This window comes from Anser brachyrhynchus (assembly GCF_964034855.1).
Source record: "Anser brachyrhynchus genome assembly, chromosome: 9".
Classification (NCBI taxonomy): Eukaryota; Metazoa; Chordata; class Aves; order Anseriformes; family Anatidae; genus Anser; species Anser brachyrhynchus.
Genome location: NC_137703.1, coordinates 24,662,880 through 24,677,607, shown reverse-complemented (window position 1 = coordinate 24,677,607; position 14,728 = coordinate 24,662,880). Strand labels below are relative to the sequence as shown.

The 14,728-nt window shown below is 35.2% G+C and overlaps 2 protein-coding genes across 4 annotated transcripts in view; both read left to right on the top strand.

The window, feature by feature from the left end:
• The window catches only part of ATR (ATR checkpoint kinase), a 43,900-nt gene extending 41,411 nt beyond the window's left edge, over nt 1-2,489 (top strand). The window contains exon 48 of the transcript XR_013955252.1: nt 2,352-2,489. The gene's annotated coding sequence lies outside the window, so the exon portion shown is untranslated. The remainder of the gene's footprint in view (nt 1-2,351) is intronic.
• Nucleotides 1-14,728, top strand: part of XRN1 (5'-3' exoribonuclease 1) — a 37,001-nt gene that overhangs the window by 334 nt on the left and 21,939 nt on the right. For all 3 annotated transcript variants that reach the window (XM_080605269.1, XM_080605268.1, XM_080605267.1), the window contains exons 2-18: nt 2,352-2,584; nt 3,897-3,994; nt 4,334-4,443; nt 4,535-4,645; nt 4,873-4,955; nt 7,087-7,174; nt 7,281-7,449; nt 7,940-8,007; nt 8,869-9,003; nt 9,899-9,959; nt 10,738-10,843; nt 11,194-11,283; nt 11,429-11,585; nt 11,932-12,051; nt 13,107-13,276; nt 14,121-14,241; nt 14,339-14,437. In XM_080605269.1, coding sequence (XP_080461395.1) covers nt 2,352-2,584; nt 3,897-3,994; nt 4,334-4,443; nt 4,535-4,645; nt 4,873-4,955; nt 7,087-7,174; nt 7,281-7,449; nt 7,940-8,007; nt 8,869-9,003; nt 9,899-9,959; nt 10,738-10,843; nt 11,194-11,283; nt 11,429-11,585; nt 11,932-12,051; nt 13,107-13,276; nt 14,121-14,241; nt 14,339-14,437 — 2,019 coding nt within the window. The remainder of the gene's footprint in view (nt 1-2,351; nt 2,585-3,896; nt 3,995-4,333; nt 4,444-4,534; nt 4,646-4,872; nt 4,956-7,086; nt 7,175-7,280; nt 7,450-7,939; nt 8,008-8,868; nt 9,004-9,898; nt 9,960-10,737; nt 10,844-11,193; nt 11,284-11,428; nt 11,586-11,931; nt 12,052-13,106; nt 13,277-14,120; nt 14,242-14,338; nt 14,438-14,728) is intronic.

The window sequence follows — 14,728 nt, the reverse complement described above, 5'->3', positions numbered from 1 at the left end:
TGGCTGGAGGGCGCTAGGAACCCCCCGGGCAGGTGGGGCCTGGGAGCGGCACGGCCTCGGAGCGACCCGTCGGTGGTGCCCGCCCGAGCGGTCCGGAGCCGGCCGTTTGTCCCGTCCTTCTCCCGCGGAGGGCTGACGGAGCCCTCACGGCCCGTGTGTGTCTGTCAGCCGTGTTGGATTTCGTTACGCTGCTTCACGACCCCCGGTGTTGTAGTAAGGCAGCCGTACTGCGTTAGGCTTACAGCTGCGTTGGTGAAAGCCAGGGCTGCTGACTGAAAATGCATGTAAATTTGGGAGCTGTGGCGGCTGAGGAGTCTGCAGGTGCCTGCCCAAACCAGGGGAATAGCCCTAGGGGTGGCGCCCCTCCTGCGTCCTGAAAGCCTGTCAGAGCTGTTAAGAAACGAAAGCACAACTCAGCCTTGAGTATGCCAGTGCTGTCACTCTGTAGCTAGACTTTCTGGAGACTGGATGATGTAACTTGCTTGTGTGGGTTACTTGCTGTTTATAAAAGACGGGAAAAAATGGCTAGGCTGTTTGTGACATGAAACTTGGATAGAAACATGTATCTACGTTCTTTTTCATCTTTACCAGACCTCTCAAATGTATTACCTGACACATACTATCATCTAGGTTAGGATTTCAAACTGTTTCAAATGTGTTCGCTAATACATTTTGTGTAAAAGACAGTGAAGCCTGTCATCTACTATTTCAGAAGCTGTGTATTTTGGTGTTTTGAGATACCAGGATGGTGGCTGTCCGCAGCCATTCTGGCAGATGACTGCTGTTTCAGGTCTTTCAGTGCTCTGAAAGTTTGCTTTCAACTAGCTCCTGCTCTGGCCAAACAGAATCAGATGGTAATTTTTGCTAACATATATGTGATGTCCTGTTTATTACCATTTGTAAGCAGGAGTGCTGACTGAACTATGATGTCAGCCTCATGTGTCTACATTGATAAGAATTTTTCCCAATGTAGGCTGCTTGTCTAAGCTACGTCTTTTTTTTTTTGTTCCTGTTTGCTATTACAGAAAAACTACACAGAATAATAGAAGGCAGTTTCTGTGTAACACATATAATTACTTTTAAATTGTATTATGTCTGTGCTTCTTAGATCATCTGTTTTTCATACATACACATGTGTGTGTATATATATATATATATGTTGCTTCCATACAAAAGCACAACATCCTGTTTTAGTTTTTCTCTCTTTATGATGCTGCCTGTGTAATGCCCCGTTCAGTTCCTCTTTAAAGGTGGTGCCTGTGTTGATGAGTTGAGTTTTGAGCAAGCTGAGAGCAGTGTGGCTACTGAGTTGAACGATACCAAGGATCACTGAGCACAACAAAAGATTAGTTATTGCTGGTGGCTGGAGGTCCTTCCAGTCCTGCCCCTTGGTCCATCTCTTCCTTCCCAAGTTCTGATGCAAACTCAAGTTTCTCTTATATGTGGGTGATAAATACAAGTCCAATGATACGCCTTTCAAACTTAAGTAAAGTTATGTCAGCAGCAGTACAACCGATTACCACAGAAAGTTAGCAGTAACTTTTTCCGGTTGTAATGATAGGAAAATTTTTATGAGCAGTCATACTGGTAGATTAAAGAGTCAATTTGTTTATTGCAAACTGCTCTTGTGCTTGTTTGGTTCTTTTTGGCAACAAAAAGATAGATAACGGCCCCTTTGTGCCAGACATTGTTTGTGCTCTAAATGTTGCTTGTGAAGTTGAGCTGCTCCAAAGAAGGCTATTTGATGAAGCCAGGACAGAACTCCCTAGAACCGAGACTTAGGCAAACAGGAAACAAGAAGTTTGGAATTCGTGACAAAGAAGTTGATGATATTGTTGATAACTACTGCTTTTGGTGATAATTACTGTTCTCCAGACTCACAGACAGCGATTATCGTAGCTAAGTAGGCAGCATGGAGTGGTCGTGTTAGGAACTGGTTGACTAAGAGAGCCCTAAGGCTGATTCTGCTTTTGAAATAATATTGGAAACTGCATCCTCAGTTGTGTAGTTTTTATTGTTTTGTAGCGCAGCTATACAAAATCGAATCAGTTATTTTTTCTCCTCATACAATGTAGAACATAGCTATCTCTAGAATTGTGTTCCCTTTGCTGGGCCAAAAATGTTCGGGATGGGATATGAATCTGTTCACTGGGAAAATCCTAATAATGGAATGAAAGTGCAGAGAAGCCTGTAACCAGTCAAGATACTCTTAGCACGTTGGTGTACATAGGTTCTGGGAAAGCCTTGCCACCTCAGTTCATTTCCAGAGTTTGTTATTCTCAGCCATGCGTTGCGCAGTGACTGCGTTCCTTCAGCTATTCCCAACCGGGTACTAACTATGGCTTGCTTAGATTCCAGAATTTGACAACTTATACCTGGACATGAATGGCATTATACATCAGTGTTCACATCCAAATGATGATGATGTTCACTTCAGAATCTCAGAAGATAAGATTTTTGCTGATATTTTTCACTATTTGGAAGTACTGTTTCGCATTATTAAGCCAAGGAAGGTTTTCTTCATGGCAGTTGATGGTGTAGCTCCAAGAGCAAAAATGAATCAGCAGCGTGGGAGACGTTTTCGGTGAGAATATTTGTTCTTCCTCCGTCTTCAGGATAATAAACATTTACCTACAAATATTTACTTAAATGTATGCCATGAAAAATAAAATATATTGTGAGTAGTTGTGCCTTTGACGGTGGCTTTAATTTTTAGTTAAGTGAAGGTAGCTGCTTGTAAAATGTTAATATGTACAATCAGCATTCCAGAAAGGAAAGCGTGTTAGTTACTCAGATTTTCCTCTGTGTGTGCAAAGCTTGGGTGGGGGAGAATGGAGACTTTTTTTTAATATGAAATTTTCAATGGAATAAATCTGCACTGGCGTTCATGAGGATGTCTGCAGTTGGTTGATAACTTATGAGAGTCTTTGCTCTTTGTGAATGCTATTTCTAGAGAGGCCTTTTGGGTAACTATAATGGGTTGTTCTTTGCCAGTCGTAGAGGAGAAGTTTGGGAACTAAAAAACTCTGGTTTCTGCTGATACTTGTTATCAAGCAAGCTCAAATGTACAGCTGCAAGTAAATTTTACAGTGTTAACAAATTAATATTTAATGTTTTGGGACATGTGAAAGTTGTTTGGAGACTGACAGGAGGAAAGAAATACAGGGATACAGAGTGAAATGGGACAAACACATGAGGAGGAAAGGGACAAGAGAGAATACTTTCAAGCTAGAGAGGGTATTTTGTTGTTTGTTTATTTGTTTTTAAGGAAAAAAGAAGATGGGAGGAGGAAGAGATTAAGAAATTCTAGAGTTCTGAATTAAAAAAAGGGGGGGGGGAGCAGAATTGAGAGAACAAGTAAAGTCTTTAAATTGTATGGGAGAAGAATCTATTAAACCATTTCAAGATATTGTTTTCTCTTTTTCTGTTTTAGAAGTGTGTATAGAATACTTGACCAAGAATACTGGGGTGATTTTACTTTTCTCCATTAGTGGTAATAAGTTGTTAGTTCACACCTCCCTCCCCCTTGTGGTACTCCAGACGTGCTACTTTGCTCATTGCTGTTCTGGGATAGCATTTTCAGGTGTTTAGATCCCAAGAATTACCTTTGTTTCAATGTTAATTTACTTTCCTTGGGATGAGTTATTCAGTTACCTTCTTGGTAATCTAAACATTAATTTTATCTGAGTAATGACAGATTATTATCATTACTGGGTAAAAAAGCTATTTGTAAGTCGTGTAGTTCTATCAGAACAAGTTCAAGCTCTGTTCAGGAGTTAAGTGTCTCTCCCTCTTTTTTTTTTTTAATATTTTTTAAAAACTAATACATATTTCATCAGAAAGATGTTATGGTAATTCCTTCTCTACCCCTTATTCCCACCCCTATTTTGTTTCAGATCAGCAAAAGAGGCAGAGGACAAAATAAAAAAGGCATTAGAAAAGGGAGAAACTCTACCTACTGAAGCCAGATTTGACTCCAACTGTATTACACCAGGTAAGATAATTTGTTAATTATTTAAATTAATGTTTAAATTTAACATTAAATGTGTTTAAATTTTTTTAAACCTATATTTTGATAATATTTTCCTATCTATAAGCCTTTTCTTTTGAAATTACAGGAAGTCTGAATAACTTTTAATATGGTTGATTTACTGTCTTGTTCTAGGGATTTTTTAAGCAGGTATGGAAAAAAAAATGAAACCTCTAAAAAAACAGTTGTACCCTTTTTCTATTACAGAATCTGTATCTGTTATTATAAATACTTGATATATGTAAATGTAATTTTTAATGATTAATTAAAAGCTTTGTGTTTAACTCGGGTTTCTGTTTTCAGGAACTGAATTCATGGCCAGATTGCATGAACATCTTAAATATTTCGTCAATATGAAAATTTCTACAGACAAATCCTGGCAGGGAGTAACAGTCTACTTATCAGGCCATGAGGTTATTGCATTTTCTTATTTTTCTTCAAAATAACAATTTAATTGAAACAAATATTTATTTATTTATTTATTTATGTATTTTCTCCATGCAGACTCCAGGGGAAGGAGAGCATAAAATTATGGAGTTCATCAGATCAGAAAAAGCAAAGCCCCATCATGATCCAAACACAAGACACTGTCTCTACGGCTTAGATGCTGATTTGGTATGTGATTTTAAAATAATAAACAACAGAAGTTTTCAAAGTATGTATGTCTGTGGTTTGTAAGCACAGTGTTCCAAACTGTTATTCAGCAAGCATGTAACTTCGTATTCGTACAAAGTTTTGAATTTGTAATGAAACAGAGCAGCAAAATTTATTTATATTGTTCAAATCTTGTGTAAAAGTTTTAAAAAATGAAATAAGACCTTTCTAATATCTCTTTGTAATAGATTATGCTGGGATTAACAAGTCATGAGGCACACTTTGCGCTCTTAAGAGAAGAAGTCAGATTTGGTGGTAAAAAATCTCAAAGGTGAACTGCTTTTAACTTTACTCTTAATGTATATAACTTGAAATCTAAAAGGTACTGCGTAACTAAAACAGTCTTTGTTGATCGCATAGTAAATTAATAGAGTCTTAGTTTATTTGTTAGAGTATATGTGAATTTAGAGAAATTAATTTGTTAAATTGTGATTTAATTAGTTCACATGGGAAAATATATGTTGTCAGGGCAGCTAATTAAAAAATCCTTAGCCCTTTGGTGTATTGTGCTTCTTGCGTCATATTCTGAATGGGGTAGCTCAGGCTATACTGATGCTTTTTCCGTAATTCTTATTAAAAACTCTTTTAAAACTCAATTATCTATGAGGTAAGTGGCTGGGATAATTATTAAAATAAACTGTTCTAAAGTGACTGATTGGTTGCTGTTATTTTGGATTTGCTCATTTGAACTGACTCGTGCATTATCATCAGTCAGGATCAAGTGTTCTGTTCCAGAATTGTGCATGGACATGGAGCTACTCTGAACTAATAGAAAAAAAATTTTGGTAGATATTGCTGTGAGTAGGTTCCTTCTGTGATGAACCTTAAACGTGTATTCAGTGGGTCAAGGCGAAGGTGGGAGAGACCAAAAATACTCACTTTTTGGTATAATAAAGCTTTTGGATAACACAGTAATAAGTCATATAACTGTTTAGGTTTATGCATTAGCAAAAATGATACATACATGTTTTTATTACCAAGGACGATGCGATAAACATCAGAAATAATATGTTTCTTTCATAGTCTTCTGCAGCCACCTTTTCAATTAAACTGATGAAGTCTGCTTTGTTATGTTGATGGTGTTGGCATGTAACATTGTAATGTTTTAAAGGAGCTAATTCTAATTAAAGAAATAGGTCCCTTTCCCATTTTTTTCATAGAAGAATATAAAATAAGTGTGACAACATTTAATGAATTAGTTAAATAAAAAATAAAAAGGCAAGATCTCCTAGTACCCTTTTTTTCCTCAAGCATTGCTCTAGATTTAGCGTTTTTATGATGTCTAGATAATCTGGCTTATTACAGGAGTTCACTTCTGGAAGTTAGGGGAATTGCCTTCTGTCAATATGGTCACTTTTTTAAAGAGTATTTTCACTTGGGAATTTGAAAATATTAAAAATGGATACAAACTAATATCTATCAGCAGTTAATTGATTGAGAGAAATTCGTTGTTTTATCAGGATTTTCAAATCCAGTGACATGAAGAAAGACAGGTGAAATCATCGTCAACCTGGATTTGCCAAAGTTACTTTATACCAATTTGAAAATTAGGTTTGAAAGAAACAGAATTGGATCTGAAATTCTGCACAGCCAAGTGTAGCCCAGAGTTTGTCTTAATACTGTTCATTTAAGTTTGTGTGTAACACATGTTTCTCAGAGGATTCTGGCCCAAATTCAGTATGTATGTATGTGTGTGAATATACAGGTGTTTATGCTGGCTTGCCGTTGGAGGTGTTCCAGCTAGTTATAATATCTACAAGGTGAAATAGTCCTCTACAAATTTAAAATACATCAAAGTTTCTTAGCTTTAATTTCTTGGTGTATGTATTAACTAATTTTGGCCTAACTTTAGTAGATATAAACTAGTTCTAGTGAAGGGAGAAAAAGAAGGCAAGAATACATGTTGTCTACTTTAAACCATATATGAATAGTAGATTTGTCTTTTTCTGCGTGCAGTAGTACCATGTGTTGAAGCCACTAATAGATAATGCATTTGGAACATGTTTTCACATTGAGTGTGTTCTCTTCTTAAAGAAGTATTTCAAATGACTGAGTACATAACCCGGCCAGTTTAGACATGAATCTGCATACTCTGTGTATTCAGTTTAGTCCTACAATACCTTAGAAGTACATTGGTTTTGGTGCAAAGTAAGGTTAGGTTGTCCTTCTCTTTGGACAACAAATTGCCTAAGAGATATTTAATGCAACGTGGAATATGTTGACTCAAAACAGTTGACTCAAAACAGTTTAATCTTAAAACAGAGGTAAACAAATGTTTATATACTTGATCCTGCAAAGTTATAATCCTCAGATCACTTATTTTTAGGTAAACTTGGGCTTCTTAAATATTCATGTTGTAACTGTGTTTATAAATAACTGACAATGTTTTGAATAATTTACAGAGCATGTGCACCAGAGGAAACCACATTTCATTTACTGCACTTATCACTGATGAGAGAATATATTGATTATGAATTTTCACCAGTAAAAGTAAGTTCTAATGGAGCTGTTATTGGAGGAAAAAAAAATCCTGCAAGGTTATATGAAAACAAAAATGTTGCTCCTCTCCTTTTTTTTTCCTTTTTTTTTTTTTTAGGATAAGATTCCATTTGAATATGATATTGAAAGGATAATAGATGATTGGATCTTAATGGGTTTCCTTGTAGGCAATGATTTTATTCCTCATCTACCTCATTTACACATTAATCATGATGCACTGCCGCTACTTTATAGAACATACATGGCTATCTTGCCAGAACTGGGAGGTAAGGAGTTCTGGGGATTTTTTTTTGATTTTTAAAGTCTGAACAAAGGGAGGGCTATAGGGCAGAGTAAGAGCAAAAGGTTGGGTTAAACTTATGCACTGTCCTACTAGTTGTGCAGTAGTGGTTGATAATCCTTACTGAATCTGGTCAATTTATTTTTCTTCTTTAGACTTCAGCTGTCTCCATGAGTATTTTTATTTTTGAAAATACAGCTCTTCACTGCAGGCTTTTCAGTAATATGAAACAGAACCAGTGTAAAAAATGGGGAAGAACAAAAATATCACTGAATTTAGCTCTGTTATCTCGTACCACTTTTTGTAGGACCTCTAAGAGATGATAAATCTGTAGGTTTGCCATAGAACACATCACTGTCAGTAGTAGTTAGATTTGAGTGTAATTTAAAAACCAGAACATTTTATTGTCTATGCAACATTTAGGTTGTAATTTTCAAATTGTTAACTTGAAAAACCATACTCTGTTTTCCCAATAGGTTACATAAATGAAAACGGGCATCTGAATTTAAAACGCTTCGAGAAGTATCTCACGAGATTGTCAGATGTAAGTACCTTCATAATTATGCTTCATAGAACGGTTCAGTCTGTTACATATGAACTCCATTTAGTGCCCTAAAATGCGTTATGCTGATGTTTTAATGAACTGCTTAATAACTTGTATTTTACAAGTGGTGCAATGAGCTATTTTATCATGGGATCCAATTAGGTGTTGTTTGATCTTACCATAACTTGAAAGGAGAAAGCTTGAATAATTGGGTTTATGCTTTATAGCCAGCATCTTTTAGCACTTCAGGTCAAATGAGGGTTCACCAGTAGAATTATAGTTCTCAATTATTGATGAATGAATGACAATACTGGGCAAAGTGTGTTGCCAGCAACAATATTCTTTGCTTCCTTGCTGGTCAGAACTTTAACTTTTTTGGCTTTTGTGGCATAAGGCATGTCCAAAGACCTTGGAAAGCAACATTTTTTGCAAGTTTTGTTATTAACATTACTCATAAAGAGCAATGAAGTGTTAGTATGTCTGAGGCAGGCATCCACATTCTTCATTAACTAACTGACATTCAGGAGGCCGTCCTATTATGTGCCACTGCAGTAATCCATCCTAGAGAATAAAAAAGGTTTAGGGCCTCTAGAAATGGAGATGTCAAAACTTTTTGAAGGGTTTTAAACGAGGAAGTTCATCTGCTGTTCCTGCTTCAGCCCCGTCTTCAGTTTCTCAGAACGATAAAAGTGTTGGGTTTGTTGTACAAGACGATATTATCCAGACCATATATACCTCTACTACTTGTAGGGCTGATTATGAAGTTTGGCAGTTATCTAAATCTTTTTTTGTAATCTATTGCTACCTTACTCTACATTTTTCATCCCTCTGATATTTCTAAACTTGAATCTTTCTTTGCAGTTTGATCGTGAACACTTTAGTGAAGTCTTTGTAGACCTAAAATGGTTTGAAAGTAAAGTAGGCAATAAATACCTCAACGAGGCAGCTGGTATTGCAGCAGAAGAAGCCAGAAACAATAAACAAAAGAAACAGAAGGTTAGTGTTCTACATAAACTACTTTGGAAATAAAAATGATATTTTTTGTAAATCAGTAGTTTGCTAGCCATGGCAATTTAAATTGTACATACGTCAAATGGAATAAACTTCTCTTTTGAGCTTTTTTGGCTATCTTTCAATATATACCTTCAGCAGAGTGTAGCAGTAGCAGCAGGAAATTTCTTCAAATTATACCTGTCACGGTATATCATTATCCCATTCTTTAGTGCAGTTTGTGATTTGTAAGAGCAAGATTTTAACTATTCCTTTAAGAAGGAATGCTTTATTTGTGGTTGTTTTCTTATTTGCCACAGAAGTTTGGAGCAGCTGTATAGTGTTAGCTAGTCATCTTGACTGATCCTTTGAATGGCAACGATATCTCCGGTACAAGGGAAGAGGGCCAACTTAATGACTCCACTTATTGAAGCCTTTCAGAGTGCTGTAGACAGAAAAGAATCTGTGCTCGTTTTTTTTTGAGTTTCTCAAACACAATTCCTTCTGTTCTTATTTCCCTCAAAAGTAATTTGAACTGTTTTAAGGTTGCTGAAAATTTGATTGCATAGTTGTGCCATAGCAGAATACATGATGTAGGTAAAATATTTTATTAGAGAGTTTTGGAAATACTTGCATTTTGGAACACAAACAGGCATTCAAATATTTTTGTCTAAAGATGATTGAGATATTGTCTGAGACTGTGTCTTTGTTTGATGTGTATGGATAAAATCCTTTTCCCCAGGCAATTACAAGGGAAGAAAACACAGTGTTTCTATACCTAATAATAACAATATTTATTCATATTTATTTTAGCCTTTTGAGTTGCAAATTATGTGGTTATGGATGAGGTATGTGCGTATTAGCTTGTATTTTTACCTAATCTCAAATATTAATTTAATAGGCTCAGGAAAATTCTCTGTGTTTGGCTGCATTAGAAAAAAATGAAGTTGTGACCACTAGAAGTAAGTGCAAATTATTTTTTCATTTGCATATAACAACAACAACAAAATGTTAATTTGAGTATAAATTTGGAAAATCTGTAAGAATTTCATTCCAGAAATTTCTTTAAATGAAAGAGTTGTATAGTCAGCTATTGGGAAATGGAAGTGCATATAACTGGCTTGTGGTGAGAGAGCAGGGCTAAAGCTTTTGAAATGCTTCATACCTGACCAGTATTTCCATGATGAAATATGAATGAGCAAGCCTTCAGTAACATTATGTTTTTGGTAACCATATGCCTAGGTAATTTGTTACACAGATCAGGAAAAATAAACTGATTTGTTGTATTAGTGGTGTTCGTTGTTTTTTGTACAGCTCTGGATTTTTTTTGTTCTTGTGTTAATTGTGTTTTTAAACTCATTCCATTTATTCAAAAGAAATGCCTTTGGGTCCTGCTTTGAAATTTCTTGTCAAAAATCTATAAATTTAAATCGGGGGGGGGGGGAGGAATTCTGAAATTACTTTCAAATGTATTTTTTTACAAAAATGTATATTTTTGTTCAGTTCTTATATAATTGGGCTACAAAATGTGTTGCCAAGCTTCTAAAGAAAAAAAATATCCAGCTGAAAATTTTGTTTGACTGTTCTGTGTTGCTTTCTGTGCAAGGAAGGAACAAGCATACATAACTGTGAATTGAGGAATAGAGTTCAAGCATTAAATCAAAACTGAATGTCTTGAAATCTTATTGTGGTAGAGAGCTTATGGAATCTTAATCCACATTTTTTCATGGCTTCTTTCAGCTGTGTTGGAAGATGAACCAGAAGATGATGATCTGTTTGAAACAGAGTTTAGGCAATACAAGAGAACTTACTACATGACTAAAATGGGTGTAGAAGTAGTTTCTGAGTAAGTGTTTGTTTCTTTTTTCTTTTTTTTTTTTAATACAAAAGACAGGTCTTTGCATATATGTAATATAAAACAGAACGTACATCCATGTTGAAAGCAGAGAGCACATGGCATGGTCCTGTAGTGGTGATGCTTCTGGCTAATGCTAGAAGAGCTACAAGTCAAGTTTTCTGTTAGAAGTATTAGAGGACTAGAGAGGAAAAAATAATCCCTTAGTAGTAAATGAATCAGAGAACCTAGTAAGCACACAGTTTTCTGAAGTGCTCGATCTTCATTCCTATGTACAAGGTGCCGAGTAGTTTTTATATACTAGTAAAGCTAAGAATTACCTTTTATCTTTTTATTTTAAGTGACTTCCTGGCTGATCAAGCTGAATGTTATGTCCAGGCAATACAATGGATTTTGCATTATTATTACCATGGAGTTCAGTCATGGAGCTGGTAAGAAAAATTGTCAAATATGAAACTGTTTAAGGATGGAACGGTTTTCACCTTATTTGCTGGAAACATGTAATACAGTTCTGTTTATTTCTCATTGTGAATGCTGCTGTAGTGTAATTAATTCAAGATATTTTTTTTCCTGCAGGTATTACCCATATCATTATGCACCTTATCTGTCAGATATTCGCAACATCAGTGAACTCAAAATCAAATTTGAACTGGGAAAACCTTTCATGCCATTTGAACAGCTTCTTGCTGTACTTCCAGCAGCTAGCAAAGATCTATTACCTAAATGTTACCAGGTAGGGTTTAGAATTAAGTCACATTTTTCTATCATTTACTGGTTTTGTCTGTTTTATTTTGAAGTAACTCTTTTTCTTTATATTTTAAGTATACTCTTAGTTATATTCTACCTCTGAATCTTAAGTTACATACTTTTACTACTTACTACTCATATATGTTTTCAAGTTAGTAAATAAAACAAAATGTTGAACTTGCTAAGTAGTTTGACCAGGGCAGTTAAATGATAATTCTTTAACTCATGTACAGCCTTGAGCTGGTTTTAGTACCAGATTTCATCTCTCTCTTCCTAGAAATAGTGCTAAATTGTCTCTTATATTGTTTGATTCTCCTATTGTATTTTCATAGCATTTGATGATTAGTCAAGACTCTCCTATTATAGAATATTATCCACCAGACTTTAAAACTGACCTGAATGGAAAACAGCAAGAATGGGAAGCTGTGGTATTAATCCCTTTTATTGATGAGGTAAATTCTTTTAATGTCTGCTGTAAATTCTTTTAATGTCTGCTGAGAGCTTTGTAACAAGTCTATCTATAGATTAATTAAGAAGTTTAGGAGAAGTGCAGTTAGGTGGAAGTTTAAATTAATGCCTGATAAGACCTTGGGAAAACATTATTTGCTGCCTGGAGATCAGGTTAAATCAAGTTACCACAAGCAAAGTTAGCTTCAAGTAGTAGATGTCTTAAATAAGGAATGTGGGATTTTTAGCTTATTTTTGTTTTTTGATCAGGTAGTCAGATACATAATGTCTTGAGAAAAATGTCTATTCCTAAGTATATACAAAAATGCAGTGTTTCTGTAAGTAAAATAAAAGTAACAAAAATACACAAAAAAATAAAACAGCTCATTTACAGAAAATCTCTTCACCTGAGCACCAGTAATGGGCAGAAGACTAAGTACAAATTGAGCAGTAGAATGTTAAAGGACAGCAATACAATAATACTATCCTGTTGCCTGTAGGATAACAATATAATGTATTTGTGTTGTTGTCATAACAAGTCCTATAGTCATATTCTTATCAGACTAAATTTAAGTACATCAAAGAGTGAATGAAAATTAAAATACAGAATAGATACATATTCAGGTAGTGATGCGTGTCTTTCAATTGTTTTCATAGTTCACAGTGAAAAGTTGATGGGAGTTAGTCTCTTCACAAAAGACAACAGTTTTTTCTTGAAAAACTTATAATTGTTCGAACCTTTTCCAATAGTTATTTTGGAGGGGAAAAAAAAGTATATCTTCTAAAATCCTTCTAGTATTTCTTTGAATGCTAAATCCAAAAGGTAAAATGTGGCTAACATTCTTAAAGTATGTTTCCAAAAAAGGTAATCTTTATTCTCCAAAGCTATTACACTCTAAATGTCCTAGTTTTATCCTGCACCTGGGATATAAGGAAGGGAAGGCTGCTCTTAGTGAATATATTAACCAGAAAAGCGCAGGTATCCACCTTTCTAGTGCAGACTGTCCTGTGCTCATTTCTGTTGCCAGTTTCACATATGCTAATTTCTCTTTAAATTTAGAAACGACTGCTGCAAGCCATGGAATCATGTAATAAGTGCCTAAAAGAAGAGGAGAAACGCAGAAATACTCACAGTGCCTGCTTAATGTACTGGTATGACAAAGATGCAGAGTTCCGGTACACGTCTCCTTGGCCAGAGAGGTTTCCTGCAATTGAAAGGTGTCACACCAGGTAATTCTGGAATAACTATTTTAGTGTAGACTACAAGTCGTTAGAATACTTCTGTGTGTGTTTTAGCCAAAGCTTGTATATGCAGATACTTACCCTGGACAATATAAACTGTTGCATTAGATACTATTTGTTCTGGTCAGCATGGTAAGAGTCGTTGTCCTGTGTCGTCAAGAGTTGCTTTGCAAAGCAGATGAACCAATGCTAAGTCAGCAAGAACACTCTAGAGAATTCTTAAACTTTGTATGACACAAAGGATGAAAAATGGGTGCAAATAACTGATAGTGGTGATCTATCAACCCAATAATTCCAGACCATTTGTAAACCATGGTAAGTATTTAGATTCAATGTGGAGTATTGAACACAAGTGTTTTGTTAATTTTCCTCTCAGTTCAAGTAGCTAGCTTTAATTAACGCAGGCTGAGATTTCAAGATTAAATGGAAATATAACCTTTATTGTAGTCAAACTTGAGACACATTAGTAGAGGAATGCCTGTTGTGGGATTTTATTTGGTTGAGAATGGACAGTTGTAAAGATGTATGTTATTACCACATGTAACCATTGCTAGTTTGGAATTTGACAATGACAGTGAATTAAAATAGCAAGGTTGCAACGTATTATGGCTTAAAGTTAAGCTTTGTCTTTTCTTAATGTAGTATCTTTGCAGTAATAACACGGGCTTCGTGGTTCTCTTGTATAGATTTCCAGTGGTTTAAATTAATTGCCACCTTACAGGGTAGTCAAATGATTTGTTAATTAGTGTTCCTAAGGTTTGAGTGAGTAATGAAAGATTCTATACTTAAAAGCCACTCTGTATGAGCAAATGTTGTGCAACTTGTTTTTTAGGTATAAAACAATACCATTGGATGCTTGGCATGTAGAAATTACCCACAATCAAATAACTAAAATCAACAAGAGTGCATTATATTTTTGTGGATTTCCTACTTTAAAGCACATTAAACATAAGGTAAATGATTTCAGTCTTCTGACATTTTAAATTCTGTTTCATAAATTACTACGTAACATTTCAAGGAAGTTTTATGTACTATTTTGTTCTTACCCAGTTTTATCTTAGAAAAAGTGGCGTGCAGGTGTTTCAGCAAAGCAGCCATGGAGAAAACATGATGTTAGAAATCATAACTGATGAAAACTCAAAAGATCAAGTAAGTATTCAGCTCCTTTAAAAACAACCAATGAACAACAAAACTACCCCTCACCCCCCCACCCCCCCCCCCCAAAAAAAGCAACCAACAGTCAACCAAAAAACTGTGTCATGAAGAGACTGAATTTGATAAATAGTCAAATTTGAAATGCTAGTTATTCATATCTTCTCAATAGTGTACTAGAAGAGAAAAACATTTAGGGTAATTCCAAAACAGATTTAAAAACTTCCAAAATCTAGTAAGCATTAAAGAGTGGTTGAATATATTGAACTGAGTAGTTAATTTAAAAGA